General features: G+C 44.2%; 1 protein-coding gene across 1 annotated transcript in view; it reads right to left on the bottom strand.

The window, feature by feature from the left end:
• MACO1 (macoilin 1) overlaps positions 1-14,419 on the bottom strand; it is a 52,554-nt gene extending 38,135 nt beyond the window's left edge. Inside the window, exon 1 of the mRNA XM_075908991.2 lies at positions 14,212-14,419. Coding sequence (XP_075765106.1) covers positions 14,212-14,291 — 80 coding nt within the window. The 5' untranslated portion in view covers positions 14,292-14,419. The remainder of the gene's footprint in view (positions 1-14,211) is intronic.
• Positions 14,420-17,924: the final 3,505 nt, after the last annotated feature.

Genomic DNA, 17,924 nt, shown 5'->3' with positions numbered 1-17,924 from the left:
CCAGAAAAATCAGTTGGGGCAGGGTGCCACACAAAACACCTCCCCTCCCTCACACAATTTGGGGCATCAGGGCTCGCCTCGTTCTCCAGCCTGGGGAAGGAGGGGGACAAGAGGGCACCAAGGGTCAGAGACTTGCTGTTGAGCTGCTGGGTGAGGTAAGGGGGAAGCCCCGAGTCTCACTTGGGTTGCCAGTTGTCCAGTATTGAATCGGACAGTTCGGTAATTTCGCCTCCTGTCCGGTAAAAAAATTCAGCAAATACTAGACACCTAAAATGTCCAGTACTTTCTGATTTTTTCCCGGCCAGGAGGTGAAAAACCCAGGCTGTTGGGCTCAATATGGAGGCAGCCTGGCAACCCTCATCTTTACCAGGTTCCACGGGGGAGCTGTCCTGCCACGTGCAGGGAGGAAAGATGGCGGGCGGCTGCCAGCAGCCTGTTAGGGCCCAAAAGCCTCACCATGCTTTTTTTTTTTTTTTTTTTTTTTTTTAAAAGGGGCCACACTGGTTTTTTGGGGGGTTTTGCTTAACAACTATCGGGGTCCTTTTTTGGGGGGGTATTTTTTCCTGAAACCATCTGGCAACCTTAAGTCTCACCATGGTCCAGATGAAGGTAAGGCAGGGGCCAGATCCAGCCCGCAGGCCGTAGGTTCCCCAACCCTCCTTTCAAGTAAAGATGTCCATTTTAAAATATGGAAGCACAAGTAACTTAAGATATCACAGGCTTCGGAAGAGCCAGAAACAGAAACCATATATCCTGACGCTAAGTCCAACACTTTAATCAATGGACACAATAGGTCTCAAAATATTCTGACACAAACACCGGGTGGTCTTTCAAGTGTTTATATAGGTCATTACTACAAGTGTTACCTCATTAGTTAATATATTCTGCTACATCAATGAAGCCGGCAGAAAGGTGAAGAGCACTAGAGATCATAAAAATCAGAGCTCCAATATCACAAAATATGACCTCTTACTGCTTTGTGTTAACTTGTGCAATAAGGTGTTTGTGTAAAGATATACAATATAAATAACTGTTTTAACCAAGCACGGCTCTTCCATAATACCCTCAAGCAGTCACTTTCTGCATCACAGTGCCAGCAAGCTCAATAGAACTTCGCCCTGGGATGTCTATTGACAAACTGCCAAGAATTAACATGTGTGAGGTTGCGTAGGATTGTCAAGTTTCTGTACTGTGCATAGCCATTCATATTATCTGGAAAGTTACATAAGTCTTCATAAGTGATACAAAAAAGAAAGCTTGTGTGAAGAACAAATTTATACATAAGCAATGGGTTACAAACAACTGAATACCTGTTAGCCCTGAAGAAAATCAGTGGTGAAAAGTAATGAGCTTGTTGCCTATCAAGTAGATCACTTTATTCCATTTCATTAAAATTCAACAAGGTTCTTATCTCAGGGTGATGAAGCAAATTATCACAGAAAGAGAGAGGCCATTATCGCTTGCCAATTCTCTGAGAATTATTCTTTTCTACTGCAAGGCACCACCTAGGGTTTTTACTGGGCTAATTGCTGAGCAATTGCATACCTTTTTGATACGTACATCAAAGATGATGATTCTCTGGATGGCCTGTATTAGCAACTATTTTAAACAAGACAACCCTCCATACAGCTCAGAAACCCCTAACCTGTAACCATTTCAATAATGCTTTAAATAGCAATGCTGAAGTTTCATATTTATGCAACCATTGAATGACTGTGATGTAGAGGCAGAATGTTAACGTATTTGGAAGTGATTTGCATAGGAAACATTAGCTTGCAAACAGGTATGCAGTAGTCAGATTCTCATACCCATATACAGGCAGTCCCCGGGTTACATGGATCCGACTTACATCGGATCCCTACTTACAAACGGGGTGAGGCAACCCCGCACTAGCTGCTTCCCCCCAGCAGACCAGGGAGATGCAAAGCTAGCGCCACCCCCCGCCCCAGCAGACCAGGGAGACGCGGAGCGGCTTTTCTCAGCAGACACCTCAGCTTGAGAATAAAGGATGAGGGGAGTGAGGTGTGGGAGAATAAAACTGAGCTCTGGAGAAATGTTTGGCTAGAGTTTCCCCTACAATATGTACCAGTTCCGATTTACATACAAATTCAACTTAAGAACAAACCTACAGTCCCTATCTTGTACGTAACCCGGGGACTGCCTGTACTCACATTTGTCTGTAAAGTGCATAGTACACAGCTGTACTATACAAATAAATATATTATGTAATTCACCCCCTTTTATATGAATGAAACAATGTATACGCTCATTCACAGTGCAGAGAGAAAATACTTCAGTAGTCAGTGCAAGCTACAACAGGAATATTCCCTTTGTACCCATGGGATCCATATGTGTTAAAATGAAAGATGTCAGGAATGGATATGTACATCGTGCATTCCTGTGAAGCACTATATAATCTAAGATGTGATCAACTAGTTGAATATCCGAAGAGCAAATGCTTATTGGATAGTCGACATGCCAGTCGACTAGATACATCCCCTGACTTGCTGCCTTTATCAGAAAGAGGCAGCGGGGGAGAGGAGGAGAGGAAGGGGTGCTTCAAAGCAGCGCTTCAAAGCGGCAGCCAGACTCAAGGGCTCCACACAGCGCTGCTGCTTTGAAATGCCGCGGGAGCATGGGGTTAGTGGGGGACTGCTTGAGTCTCCACTGATCCGGTGCTCCCCACAATGCTTTTGTCTTTGAAGTGTAGCAACAGCCCCAGAGCTATTGCTACATTTCAAAGGCGAAGGCACCCTTATCCACTAATCAAACTGTCGATGCAAAATGCACTGACTATTCGATTAGCCAAACAATTGACATTTAACATCCCTAACATCTATCTATACAATTAGATCAGATCCCAAGATTTAAGACTGGGAAAACAGCATACTTCCACCTTAATTTCTTGTAATGGTTGGATTCACATAGTTAAATCAAATGACTATATGGGAAGCAAACGTTGCATTTGTTAACCCTCGTGGTCTTTTTATTTCACTCCACTGTTCTTGGAGAGCAGAGGAACAGCTGGTAATCCTTCTCACCTTACTAAAAAAACCTACTGAAGGCCCAGTTCTGCAACCTTTACTCAAATTAACAAGAGATTTATAAATCTACTATATATTTGAGGCAATGTAATTTTTAAGTTTAAAAGGTGAAGCCTTAAATCTTTGGAAACCTATATTAATTCATTTATAAATTTAATTCTCATGTACCCTATATTGCTTGCAAGAGAGCAAGCAACCACTATATATTTGAGACACTGAGCAAGTGAGTCTGTTTGTTCAAGAACTTCTAAATGGTAAGAGCTAGCACCACCAAATTCGGTATGCAGCTTCCTTTGATGACAGTGTAAAGCAAGGCAAGGATTTGGTTGTGGGGGGGGGGGGAAGAGGGGGAGGGAAGAGGAGGGATTGAAGCTCCTCCCACACCCCAATTAATACAGGAACACATAAAACCATGTAGAAAAGAGACAGAATCACCAGCCAGGTGTAAGAGGCTGGCTGGAAGTGTGTCCCCCTCCTCCCCGCCCCCCCCCCCATCTGGGACTGCCCCCACCCTGAGCCTCACAACCCTCAGGCACTCTTTAGGAAGGGTGGGAGGGAGGCCTGCAACCCCCACCTCATCGTATGGGAATATTGTTGGTTGTTCCCATTTGTCAGGGAGCAAAGGGAAATGCACAGTTTGCTCCATTCCTCAACCTGGATGGGGAGCACGGGGGCAGACAAACCTAGACCTGGACCTGCCCCAGCCAGGGGATATGCACTCCTCCCCTCACTGTGCCCACTGGAGCTGCAACAGCTATGCAGAGGCGATTCTCACCTACCCCTGAGAGAGGGCTGGGGTAGTTGTCTCTCTCTGGGGCAGCCTGCACACTGACCCCTTTGTCCCCAGCCCCACCCCAGAGCAATGATTTAAATGAGCAAAAACTGAGTTAAGGGCCGGAGCAATGCTGGGTAAATCTTCTAGTGTTCCTGCACTTTTAAAATATTGGTTTTTTAAACAGTTTCAAAATCATTTTCCTGTACTTGTGATTGAAGTGTTTACCCCACAGAATGAAAATATTTGCATATATTTTAAATGCAGTCCTTAAAATGAGCCTAATAAAGTAATAAGAAATGTTAATCTCCTAGGTTGATGCCCCAGCATTTCTTAGGTGGTTGCAGCATTGTTAATACCATTCAATTCAAATAATAATCCTTAAAGGATAGCAAAACAGCAGCATGACAGCAGAAACCTCATAACTTCACCTTACCACATACTTAAAAAAAAAGTTGGATTTTAGTTGTACACTATATTGTGTTATTTTGGGGTTAAATTCAATCTCTGACAAAGGACCTGTACAAAGACCCTCCATGACACAGAACCTGTGCAATGCTAACTCTGGGATGCATAGGAGGCCAGCTGTTATGGCTGTGTAACAGAACCTCTAAACTTCATATCCCTCATAAGTAGATTCCATTCATGTCAGTACTGAATAGGCCACTGGATTTGCATATAAGCAGACCCAACAGAAGGAACCTTCATGCAGATGCTATTAGTGCTACTAGACTGGAGACAGAGCTGTGAAGGGCACACACTGCACTTGGGATTAAGTGGCGGAAGAGTGACTGGTACGTGCAGGGTGGACACAAGCTTAACTACCCAAGTCAGGTGCGTTATTTGAGAATTCCATGCCTAGATTATTTTATTTTATTTTTTGTACATCGAGAGTGATAATGACATACAAAAATACCAATCATCAATTCAAACCTACCTGACTGCCCCATCATAGCACATTTTGGGAAACAAAAGACATTTACTCAGTGTCTACTCTTGTGCAGCTGAAGTCCATAATAATAAACATCTCCAACAAATTAGTTTTGCTAAACGTAATGCAAATCTAGTAATTATTCAGTGTGTCTCGGTTAAATCTTTTTTATGTACAGTTTTGAAATACAGCCATTAAACTCATTTAACTCTTCGAAAACTATGCTGACCACCCATATTTTTAAGAGGCCCTCTTAACATGTATAATAACGTTTCTCACACCAATATTAAAAAAGCCTTTTTTTCGCCAGATGTCTGCTGTTGTTCAAGAAACTCAAGCTAATTAAGAGCTTCATTAGATAAGACTGGAACACAACAGAGTTATTATTTTAAAAAGGGGATGCTATTCACTTGTATGGGCCTCAGGAAGTACCTGCCTTTGAAAGCAGGGCTAAAGTTCATCTGAAGAAGTGGGTTTTGCCCACAAAAGCTCATGATACTAACAAAAACATGTACAGTCTCTCAGGTGCCACAGGACTACTCATTGGTTTTGAAAGCAGAGTTATCATTGTACAGTATATTCTAAATATGCATGAAACACAAAATATACATAAAAGGCACAAATATATTTTGATGATTCTACACGGGGATTAAAAACAGTAACACAAAATTAATCCTGTTTTTGACACTGGTGATGTCTTCCACTCACTGGGCCAGATGGCAGTGATCCTTAGGAGTAAGAAGAGTGCGCCAAAACCCCTTGCATGTCCTCGTTCCACCTAGGTATAGTGTACCTTTGTTTGCTGACAAATTCTATTGTCTACTTAGCAGACTTGTCACCCAAATTTGAGGGGCTAAGTAGACAAAAAGCACTCTCACTGATGCTGATGTGGTAAACATCTCAAATAGCTGTGGATGTACATGTAAAATTAAATTATTAGAAAAAATGTTAGGATCTCGTGTTTTGGTAGGTCCATTTCTGCAACTCTTACTCACTGTGACTAGCCCCATTCAAACATCAACAAGATACTATAAGAAATCTAATAGGCAATGAGATAAGAAGCTTCATGATCTCAAACACTGTCTACTGCTGGACTAAGTCAACTACTCCACTTCTACAATATTGATTTTATAACAATTTCTAAATCATTTTCCTGATCTGTGGTTGATACACAATTCTGTTAGCTTGCTCCTTATGACAAAATTGCTAAAATAATATTCCATGATTGAGTTACTAACAATATTTCTCAATTGCTCTTTTCCTTTCCTCGGCTTTGTATTATTCCCCTCTACTGCCTTAATATTTACACTTTTCAACCACTGATATTTTCTGGACAATATTCTTCTTTACATTTTCTCATTGTTACTAGTCACTGTCCCTACTGTGCTTCACCTCCAACATGCTCATCCTGCAACTCAAACTGCTGGTATTCCATTGGTGTTTGGCATCAGCCATTTATTATCTATGACCCTCTCATATTCATTGATCTTTCTAAGCACATCCACACGTCTCTCCAATTTTGAGAGCTGCTATGTCAGTATCCTCACTTACAGATAATATTTATCGCACAGCAAAATATCAGTCCCTCCATGTTAGAAAGAGTCAAATGTATCACACTGCACCCATTTTAATTCCCCAAGTTAATTCTTAGTATAGAAGAGAAAAACATGCATGCTCAAATAGGTTGTAGATAATTATCCTGCATTTTAGATATTTAGTTTTCTGGTATACTAAATCATACAAAAAGCTGAAGTCACTTCTCAGCCAGTTAACTGAAAAGTAGAGCCCTGCAAATCTGCAGATATCCACTTTATACCCGCAGATATTTGCATCTGCAGATGTGGATGCGGATCTCTGTGGCTCACTTTTGTGGATACAAATGTTGCATCTGCCCAGGGCTCGTCAGACAAAGGCACAGCTTTCCCTATAAAAGTGATATAAGATCTGACTATTGAGTAAGAGGCCAGAGCAGGTAAAGACAAAAGAAAGAGGCACTGACGCGAAAGGTTGATACTAGTATACTCATACAATGAATATACAACTTTGCTTCAAACCTCACATGATCTTTCTCCTTTTATATTTTTGAAAGGTCAGTTCTTGTCATTTTTTTCCCCTAAGGGCCAAAGCTGCTCTCTTATTTGATTTATTTTCTCTCTACTATTTTACACCACTGCATGTGCACGCGCTGTAAGGTAAAAAATTTCCAAAATACTTGGTAAGAACTATTTTACAGTCTGCAGCGCACACAAAATCCAAAGCAATAGCAAGTTACACTGCTCCACTTTATTGTTTCATGATCGGTGAGTCCCAAAGGCAGCAAAGTGAATCTTACCAGAATTGATGGCATGTTTCATTTTGCAGTCTGACTCACACAACACAATGGACTGGAAGGCATCTTGAGACTGGCAAAATGCCAAATGCAGGGGTAGGCTTCAAAGAGGTGAAGTGTAGCACCTATGCAGAATTACTACAGAGGTCACAGTCAGTCAACAAAATCTCAAGGCTGTCTAGTGGACTCCAGCCAAATACTTGGGATATATAGGATCTATGAATGGAGATTCTCAGATGAAAAAAGTGTTTTATATGTGCAAAGGTGATTTTTGGAGAGAAATGGGGATAGAATGGCGGGGAGCGGGGGAGGGAGAAACAAGATGTGCAGAAGAACAGTAGGAAATAGAACAATACAGGACAGAATACATATAAATGGTATGAAGCAAATAGACTGAGGCTAATATGGAAATGTATATGGAAAATATTTTACAATGGGGACCAGAGATTTGAAAAATCGAGAGGGACCTGCCTACACCAGGACATCATATGGAGAAAATCTGTATACAAGAATGAGAGTAAGGGACAATGAAATGGAAAAGTTACATATCTTTTACAGAAATTCTGCAAGCAAATACTATACAGTGGCTAAAATAGTGGCATGCACTCAGCAAAGAGTACCGTATGTTATTGTAAATACACACAGTTATACCTACAAAATAACTCAGCTGAAAATACCAAGCTATGGAACAGGTAAAAGAAAAGCAGGAAGTGGAACTGCATTGTGTGCAGAATAAGAAACATAAGCAAAGGGAAGCAATATTACTTGCAGTAGTGGGGTTCACATAGTAGAACATTTAACTACAAGCCAAATTATATCTGAGACCTGGCTTTGAATTTAGGTAGAAAAGGCAGCATTGTTGATTTGTTACAGATGTGCAGGACAGTTTGAGAAGGGTAAACAAAAAATGTTTTTCTGTTAAAAGGAAGATGACAAAATGTGCCACATGAAAGCATCATTGGGAAGAATCTTTATGGATTAAAAAAAAATCTAAGCAAAGACCATATTCCTTGAGTTAGAATGTACCATTTTCTTTACAGTTTATTGTGTTTCCAGTATAGTCAAAGGCTTAACAACTTGGATATAATTCAAATTAGAAGTTATCTAGAACACACAATCTAGTGAATATTTTGTCAGAAAGGGATCATCTCCGCAAGAAAAGCAGCAAAAAGGCATTGGACATTCAGAGGCACATACTGTCCTCACTCCACATGTGGAGCTCACAAATCACTTGAAGATTTCAGACATATACACAGCTTCCTAAGCATTCATTTGGCTGGCAGCCCAGGAAAATGCTTGTGATTGAGGGCAATATATGGTATTAAAAAAAGACAACACTGAATGCATACAAAATGCTTTAGGCAACATAGCTTGGAATTCTAGGATATATAAGGAAAGTCAGAAGAAGTAGAAATTAAGCCAGCTGTAGAGACTGCATTTGGAATTCATCTCAAAACTTAACTGGCTATAAAACTGGCATCAAGTGTTAACATGATTAAGTAGGGATATAATGGGCAGTATCAGAAATTAAATTGAAAGATTTTAAACAGATCATGTAAAAATGAGGCTTGGGAGGACTACTAAAAACAAGATACAGCAAGTGAAAAGAAAAAAGCTTGAGAGGTAAAAAGAATTAGTGTCAAATTGCAGTGGATACTTTGATTAACAAAGATTTTAATATATGCACAGTAGAAAAGGGAAAAGACCTGATCCACCCAATGAAGATTGTGAAATACTGGGAATAGGTAATTTAACAAATGGAAATGCAGACATATGACTGTATTTTTATAGAAAAATAAAAGAGCAAGTGCTTCTCTAGAAAGGTGACCAGAAGATTTATGGGAACACTGTATGCTTAAATAGTTGTGAAGTTCTTTTGAAAAATACTGTAAATCCTGCACTACAGCACAGAACTATCACTCTTGCACACAGTACTGATCGAGGTCTAGCCTCTCCAGACTATCACAGTACTTCAGAAGCAATGATCATTTTAAACTGTGAGATTGCACTACTGGCATCTGCAGTTTCAGTTACCACAGACAAGCACAAAGCTGCCAGCCAGCAACTGAGCCAGCATCCTACACTACACAGCACTTAATCATGGCCTGAAGTAGCTTCAAATCGTACATGAAGAACCAGACTAAATGAGAAAAGGGAGGAACGCAGAAAAGACAGAGAATGTAATGGAAGAAGCAGGAGAGCAGCTACTGTAAACTGGAGAGAGGAGAAAACAAGAAGAGGACCGCTCAAAGACAAGAGACTTTAATGGCCATTGCTTGAAATAGCTAATTTAATACATGGAATGAACACTGGGAAAAGCGCTGCATTTTAGGGATGTAAGAGTTTAACCATTTAATGATAATAGAAAACAATAAACATCAGGTTAATGGTTAAACTCAGATGCTGGGCTAGCAGCAGGCCCAGCTGCTAGGACCCTGATGGCCAGGAGCTGTGGCACACAACTGGCTGCCAAGAATCCAGGAGAGGAAAGGAGCACGCAGTGGGGGGCCGGCTGCTGAGAGCCTAGAGTTGGGGGGGACCCCTCCAGCACCCTTCACTCCCTACCCCATATCCTCTGAAAACATTTAACCACATAACATAGAATTTTGATTGGCTACATGGACGAATTTTTGTAAATGTTTTATAGCCCTACTGTATATTAGGGATGTTAGCGTATATCATGTAAACTAGTAACTGATAAGCCTGGGCTTACTGGTTAGTTCTAACGACTACAGGCACTCCACGCCCCTTGCTGCCTCTGCAGCAAGGGAAGAGGAGGCGGGAGCCAGTGCCCATGGAGAACCAGCTTAAAAACAGATTTTTAATAAAAGTCAACTAGATACAGGGGAGGTACTAGCAGCACAGCAGAATTGGGTCTTTAAGACAAACTAAGTGTGAACACAGTAAGGGGCCCTGCCAATGAGTTGTGAGAGGTTAAACCATGCACAGGAAACCTATGGAGAAATGTTTGTAGTGTGTGTGCAACATTTGCAAAATTCATTAACAATTCTGCAATAAACTTAGGTTGCTGAACTGGACGACATAGATTAAAAGCATCAATTTTGCCTTTTAAACAATAATGGCTCCTGTTCTCCCTTTTTGTATGTTCTCTTTGCATACAAGAGACTTCGCTTGACCAAAAATGCTGCTCTGAGCACTGAGGTGACCAGGAGTCTCATAAATGTCACTTGGTTGCTATACAAAATTGAGGGCAAGAATGCTGTGGGCATGTGTCCAATTCCAATCATGGAGACAACATTGTATTATGGATGTTATTTTGTTTTTAACAGAGTCAGGATGCATGCAAGGGTCTTTTCATTTCACCTATCAGGTCTTGGAGCCTCATATCACCAAGCACAAAACCTATTAAGTTATCACCCTAACATTCTATAATGATTATTACTACCATTTTTAGTGGGCCACTGATAACGATTACCAATCTTAAAAGTTTAAGAACTCTGTCATGTCACATCAGAGACTACTTGCATACTATATACACTGAACGATGACTGAAAAAGATGGGAGGGAAGAGAGACAAGAGAAGGGATGAGAGAGAAGGAAAGAGCATTCCATATAAAAAAACCTATTGCTGGTTAGTTACCAAAGAAGCAAACCCTCTATATTAGCTTACCCTACCCTCTTCCTGGAAAAATACTCTGCTGCTTTCTGAATTTTCAAAACAGAAAATGTCAGTATGAAATGAAAAGCCTAAGTGTAAAACAAAGGTTTCCATAGGAAACAATTACTACAAGAAATGTGATGCTCAGTATTGAAGATATACCTACAGCAAGCGTGATTGTGTATGCAACCACCCACCTAATAGTCCATCTAATATTCCAACCCACCATTCCTCCTCCCCCACCACCAAATTTGTTCAGATATAAAGAGAAGGTCTATATACTGTTCAATCTCTGTTTAAAAGCAACTGATTGTAGGATTCTAGAAGGGTTTCCCTATATATAAACTATATTCCAAGAGCCTGTGCCCCCTAAATATTATCTTATAAACCAGGAGTGGCCAAATGTATGAGCCTCATACAACAATCTTCAAAAGTGGGAAAGTCAAAGTGCACCTGCCAGGACTCAGGGCTTCAGTCCCACAGGAGAGGCCTGCCAAACCCTGTACTCAAGCTCCACTCCTGCAGAGGCCCCAAGCCCTGACAGGTGTGCTGGGCAGAAGCCCCGAGACCCCACTCTCCACTGGTCAGAAGACGCTACCCCACCATTCCACTGCAAAGCTGAGATCCTGGGGCATGGGAGGCTCGGTGAGCCTCACTTTATTGATGCATATAGCTTGCAAGCCATAGTTTGGCCACCTCTGTTATACACAGAAGATGAAATTACTTTGTAACCTCCAAATGGTTACAAGTAAAACTATTTTACTCTTCTACTACATTTAAAATTCTCAATTTGACATGAACAAGAGATTAAACAGAAAACAGATAAAAAGAATCCAATGAAATAATCAGTAACAAATATATATTTTTCTGAAAAATGAGTGCAAGTAATTATTAAATTAGCAAACAAGTGCCAGTATATAATTTGTAATTAAGATGTATAGATAAGGGATTCCAGATACCAACCAAATATAGAAATACAAAGGAACACTTTTAGAGTGACTGTATAACTCACACAACTTTTTTTGTAAGCAAAGGGTCACTATAACCAGTCACAATTTGCATTTTGAAAAGAAGTAAAACTCTGTGGGAATTTCATTATAGCAGAGCTCACTATGAAACTAGTTCTCTTTTACAAAGCTAAAGTTGATATTATGTCCATTTGCTCACATTTTCAATCTACTGCACATACAGACCTCAACTGAACTATGACTAGAAATGAGACATTGCCACAGCTCAATTTTCATCAGTCAGCATTGCAAAACTATCAATAACAAAATTTCTCTTTTTCAAGAATTATATAATTACTGTCTACCTGAATTTGACATGCCTCTTACTAGCTCAGAAACATTGCTTCCTCCTAACTGTTTAGGGGTTTAATTGATGGGGGCTTGTTCACTAAGGAAGCTACCAAGTTTAATACTCAAACGAAGTATACTTTAAATTAACTTTGCTCTTTAAAACATTCTTAAGATTAAAACATTTTTACCAGAGTTTCAAAAAGATACAAGATGTATGTGTACCATATAGAACATGCCAATGCATTCAGTTATTTCACACCATATAAAAGTCAGGTGCCTTTTGCCACCTAAGTAGTATAGATACTTATAATCTCCATCTTTACAAATAATTTAATATTTAAAGTTTTATTTTAAACTATTGCCATTTTATTTTAACAAGTCAAGATTCATGCAATTACATATAATGTAAGCATATTCAGAGCCCTTCTTGATCAAATTATCTACCTTTATTTGTTTAGCAAACGTTTTTCTTAAACAACGAGAAGTCCTGTGGCACCTTAAAGACTAACAGATTTATTGGAGCATAAGCTTTCGTGGGCAAAGATCCACTTTGTCAGATGCATCTGACAAACTGGGTCTTTGCCCACGAAAGCTTATGCTCCAATAAATCTGTTAGTCTGTAAGGTGCCACAGGACTCCTCAACGTTTATGCAGATTTAGACTAACACGGCTACCCCTCTGATACTTTTTCTTAAACTTTCTCACTGTTTCAGCTCCACTGCCAGAAATTCTAATGTGGACAAGGTGCTGGCAGCTGCTGGCATTTTTTTTTACCACCAAGTCATCTAGATTTAATCCAAGGAGTAATGAACCCAAGTTCCATATTTTCTACTAGAGATGCAGCTCCGCAATGGTGGGGAAATTTAATACAAAAGTTTTGTGTGGACACAGCTCTTTAGTATATTAGGGTATGCTAGGAGAGGGCAAGCACATCCTTAATCAGGAGGTAAGGCGGATCTCCTGATAATTTGTGGTGACAACATCTTCACTCCCCAAAAAAAGATGCCATCAGTTACTACCAAGCACCAAAATGTCTAATACTCTTTAAACACATTTTATAGTCATTCAATTTTTGCCGAAATATATTGATAGTCAAGTACTCTCTCAGGTATCCCAATCTACCTATTCATTATTTCTCTGTAATTTCATATTTCTATCACACAAACACAAGCCATATATTTGCTGATTACAATAAAGCAAACAACAGGTCTTTCTATCTGACATTTTCTTGCTCTTATTTTAATATATGCCTCCTGTTTACTATCAAAGAACTCTAGTTTAAAGGGACGCCTGTACTTGCAATCTAATAAATTACTTTTAAAAATTAACTAAAAGTCAGTTTTATGGACTGTACCTTAAACTGCTACCATTTTTTATTTATCCAATTATTCTTTCTTATATTTTAAAAATGTCTATTTCCTCGATTGTGAAAAACACACAACAGGAGATACAGTGAAACTGACTATAAAGTGTTGTCAAAGACACAAACTAAACCTCTCATCTTTTTCAGTTACATTAAACTTAGGTGTTCCTTACAAGATTCCACACAGGACTATGTTTTAAATTGGCAATGTCCCTTTAAAGAAAAACAATTTGTACTAATTCTGATTCAAATAAGCCAAATTTACTCTTCAACGTGCTGTTTTAAAGTCCTGTGAACTTTTCTAAAGTACCAAATCATCATACCAGGTGATGCCTCAATTCTCTTCTTTCTCGCAGGTTTTACACCCCACACAAAAACCTGGCTCACGTGACACGCCGCCGTGCCCCACTCCTCTGCCTTCCTGGCCCCACTCACTCACGCGGCCGAGCACAGCGAAGTGCGGGACACGCGGCCCCGGCCCATCCTGCCACCCCCTCGCCACAGCGCGCAACGCTCGGGGAGGCTGCCGGGGGGGGGGGGGGGGCAGCTCCCTGAACAGCCCCCCCCAGTTGCTCCCTTCAATTAGCGCCACCAGGACCTTGGCCAGCAGCTCCCGCTCTCCCTCGCCCCGATGACACGGAAAGGGGGGGGGGGGAGGCGTTTGAATGGAGGGAGGGGGAGGGGTCGGCAGCGGCTGGGAAAGGGGGTCGGTCCCGGGGCGGGAAAAGGCGGCAGCGCGGGGGGGGGGGGGGGGGGGGGCGCCACTGCCGGGAGCCCGGCCCGCGGGCCCAGACGCGGCCTAGCGGGCCCGGCGCCGCGCGCTGAGGGGGCGGGGGGGGGGCGCGCGGCCGGTACCTGCCGTAGATGCCCTCGGCGATGCGGTTCCGCTTCAGCGGCCGCCGGAGTTTGCTGCAGTCCGCGCTGCGCCGCTTCATGCTGCCGGCCCGCGCGCTCAGGGCGCCCGCATCCGCGGCCGCGCAGGGGGGGCGCGCTCCCCCTCCCCCCTCAGAAACAAAGAAATAAAAATAATTCCAGGTCCGTCCCACCCCGCCGTGTCCCCCGCGCGCAGACGCCGCGCCCCGCCCCGCCCCTGCCTGGCCCCTCCAATCCGAGGAGGAGAGACCCGGACTGACGGGAGGGTGAACCAATCAACGACCGCGAGGGACGGACGGACGGGCGGCAGAGCCCATCCAAAACGGCGGCCCCGCCCCCTGCTCCGAGTTCGTGTCAAAGGCCCGCCCCCGAGCCGTGAGTGGCGCCTGGCGGAGAGAGAGCAGGGAGAGTTGACAGCGCCCCCTCCAATGACGGGAAAGCACTTTGTTCGCAACCCTCCCATCCGGGCCCCCGCGCCAGGCACGCGCCCCGCATTGGGAGTGACAGCACAGCTGGCCAATCAGAGAGAAAAGCACGAGTGGGCGGGACACTAGCCTCTCGGAAACGGACAAAAAGGAGGGATTCGTTTCTCTTTGACGGACAGGAGAGTCCCACCCCTCGCCTTGATTGACAGCCACGCTGACTAATAGGCTACGAGGAATGGGAGAGCGACACCCCGGCGCAGGAGGACACGGGGTCCTTTGTCCGGCTCCGGCTCCCCGTCATGCAGCCTCCCAGGCCGCCCCTAGTCCCGCCCTAGAGTGACTGACGGAGTCGCGAGAGGAGAACTGGCAGCTGAGCCGCCCAATCGCTGAACGGAGGAGGCGGCGCAGCAACGCGTCCCAATGGTCGGACCGAAGAGAGGACCCGGCTCATGAGCAGCCAATCATAATGGGGCGGGAACCTGGGCATGGCCAATCAGAGGCTACCTCGCTCAGCTTGGGGAACGAACACTAGCCAATGAGAATGGGTCTGGCCTGGGGTGCCCCCTGCCCGAGGGCGGTTGCCAACTCTCCCGACCGAGCCGGGGGGTGCGGGATGACATGATGCGGCAGGGCTGTCCGGTCCGGGAGCATTGGGAACCGACAGGTGTGAGGGGCGGGCAACCCCAAGCTGCAGTGACTGGCAGCTGTCAGTCAGCCTGGGAGCAGGTCGGGGGGGGGGGGGGCTACGGCACAGCCCCCCCTTCCCCCCCCTTCCCTCCATCCACGACCCCCCCGGGCCCCACAGGCCAGCAACGCCCTTGGCCCCCCCCCACATGCGGCCTCGACTAACCGCCCCCCCAGCACCCCACGTCTGCTCGTGTTCCCGGGGCCAGGGCCAGGAGGGGCCGTGTCCCTGGCTCGTGTTTCTGGCTCAGGAGGAGTCTTCTCACCAGCACCAGCAGAAATCTTCAGGCTGCTCAGAGCATCCCAGGAACATCCAGGAACCATTCTGTGCGGCTTCTCAGCCTCGGCACACCTGCCGCAGCCATGCAGAGCTGGATCTCGCAAGCTGCGGCGCGCTCCGGTCCTGCTTTCACTGGAATTGGGCAAGGGGCAAACGGAGGGTTACCTCCTCTCCACTGCTCTGATGCCCAGCTCGCCGTTAGTTCTTTCTCTGACCGCTACTTCTCAGTGAATTGTGTATGATCTTCGTGGCAGGGACCATGTTTTTGTTCTGGGTTTGTATAGTGTCCAGAACAATAGGGTCCCAATCTAGTCATCCTAATTATGTGTCTAAGATAAACTAACTTTGATTGCAGAATCCTTGACGCAAAGTCCCTCTCATTGTACAGCACCGAGCACATTGATGGCACTCAGTGTATAATGCTGCCGCCCCATTTGATGTGAGCAGTTAGCTAGTATTAGGGGTCTTGTAGGTTGTTACTCTTGGGAGAAGAAATTGCTGACAGGTATTTTTGAGGCACTCCCAATTATTATTTTTTTTAATTAATGGAGATTGCCTATCTCCTAGAACTGGAAGGGACCTTGAAAGGTCATCGAGTCCAGTTCCCCGCCTTCATAGCAGGACCAAGTACCATGCCTGACAAATTTTTACCCCAAATGGCCTCCGCAAGGATTGAGCTCACAACCCTGGGTTTAGCAGGGCAATACTCAAACCACTGAGCTATCCCTCCCCCATTTGCAATGTCCTGGTTTCCTGAGCACAGTAGGAATCAAACAGCGGGAAATGGTTTCTTTGCATACAGTCTGTGACGGACCAGGCTGGGTCTGGGTACAGCTGAGGGCATCCGCTCAGGGCGAATTGCTCAAATGCGGGGCTCCTTACAGCCCCCTTCCCAAATAGGCCACAAAACAGTCCCACAGAGCGCTTCAGCTGCCTACCTGAAGCCTCACGAGCAAAACTCCTCTGACACCCCAGCAATATCCATGCCCCAGATGGCCCCGGGCCTCATACACAGGTGAGGGGTCTTAGAACCCAATTTTACCTACCCCAAACAAGTTCTGTCCAGTTCCAAGAAACCAGCCACAGCTCCCAGGTCAATTTACCCTCTGGATCTTACCCACAAATCACGCTGAGCCAATTCTTTAGAATTTAACATCTAAAGGTTTATTACTATAAGAAAGAAAAGCATGAGAATAAGGCTGCTAAAGTTTCATACGTTACATGCATCGAATCTCCCAGTTCTCGATGCAGGCTTGCAGGAGAGATGTTATAACTGCTGGCTTAAAAGTCCTTGGTGCACATCCTATGCCAGGATGGGTCCACAGTTCTTCCCGACTCGTGAATCCCTGCGAGGCCGCATCTGGGGTCAGAAGCAGATCTGGAGACCAAGATGGAGTTGACCACATGGCATATTTATACCTCCTTCCTGGTCTCTTCTTGGCTGCAGCAGGTCACCTGGCCCGTGGCCTATCCCTGTGTCTCCTGCTGGTAGCCCTTAGGTATCAGTCACCATTCTTGAGGTGTGTCCTTGGCCTATAGAGGGCTACTGTTCCATGGAGACTTGCTCATTAGCATGTCCATGGGCAAACATTCCTGGCCCATTACTCAACCCCATATGGAGAAACTACCAGTCTCCATACAGAGTACCTATTCATAACTCCACACACAGACATTATACAGCTATATGAAGAGCATATACAGGATCAGTAGAAAGTAAGCTTTGGTTAGATACCTCACATGGCCCCCTTTGTACCACTTTTGGGGCAAACACCCCCCATGGGCGCAGCAGTGACCCAGCTGCTCCGCTCAAAATCCAATAACATGACACAGTTCCAAGCCCCTTTTCATTCAGCACTAAAGCGCTCCCTCAGTTTCTCAGAGCCATGCTACAAGAGCTTCCCTGCTCCTGTCTGTGGTGCATCAGCTGCCTCTGTCACTCACGCTCAAGCCTCTCCAGCAAACAATATCCAACCCAGCCCCCAGTGAAAAACTTCCACGTAGGTAATTCACATTCGTCACTGGCCTTCCATGGCATTGGTGTTTTCAGTAACAGTTCCTCCTATTTAACTACTTATTCCATATGGGAGCTTAATTAATTGCTGCCTACCAGCATTAGCATGGTTTCACTCCCCCCCCCCCCCCAGCATAATGGTACTAATAGGCGATAGCTCAGCTAAACTCCAACCTGGATAATTATCATATTCCACCTCCTTACCTTCCCCTGGAGCACCATTGACTATCAGTATCGTTCTTTGCTTCCCACCCTGAGCGCTTGCGTAATATTGCTGTGCTCTGTTCTACAGCCA

The sequence above is a fragment of the Pelodiscus sinensis genome, chromosome 26 (genome assembly GCF_052426305.1).
Source record: "Pelodiscus sinensis isolate ZL-2025 chromosome 26, ASM5242630v1, whole genome shotgun sequence".
NCBI lineage: Eukaryota > Metazoa > Chordata > Testudines > Trionychidae > Pelodiscus > Pelodiscus sinensis.
Note: the sequence above shows the minus strand (reverse complement) of the source record. Positions and strands in the feature narration are given on the sequence as shown.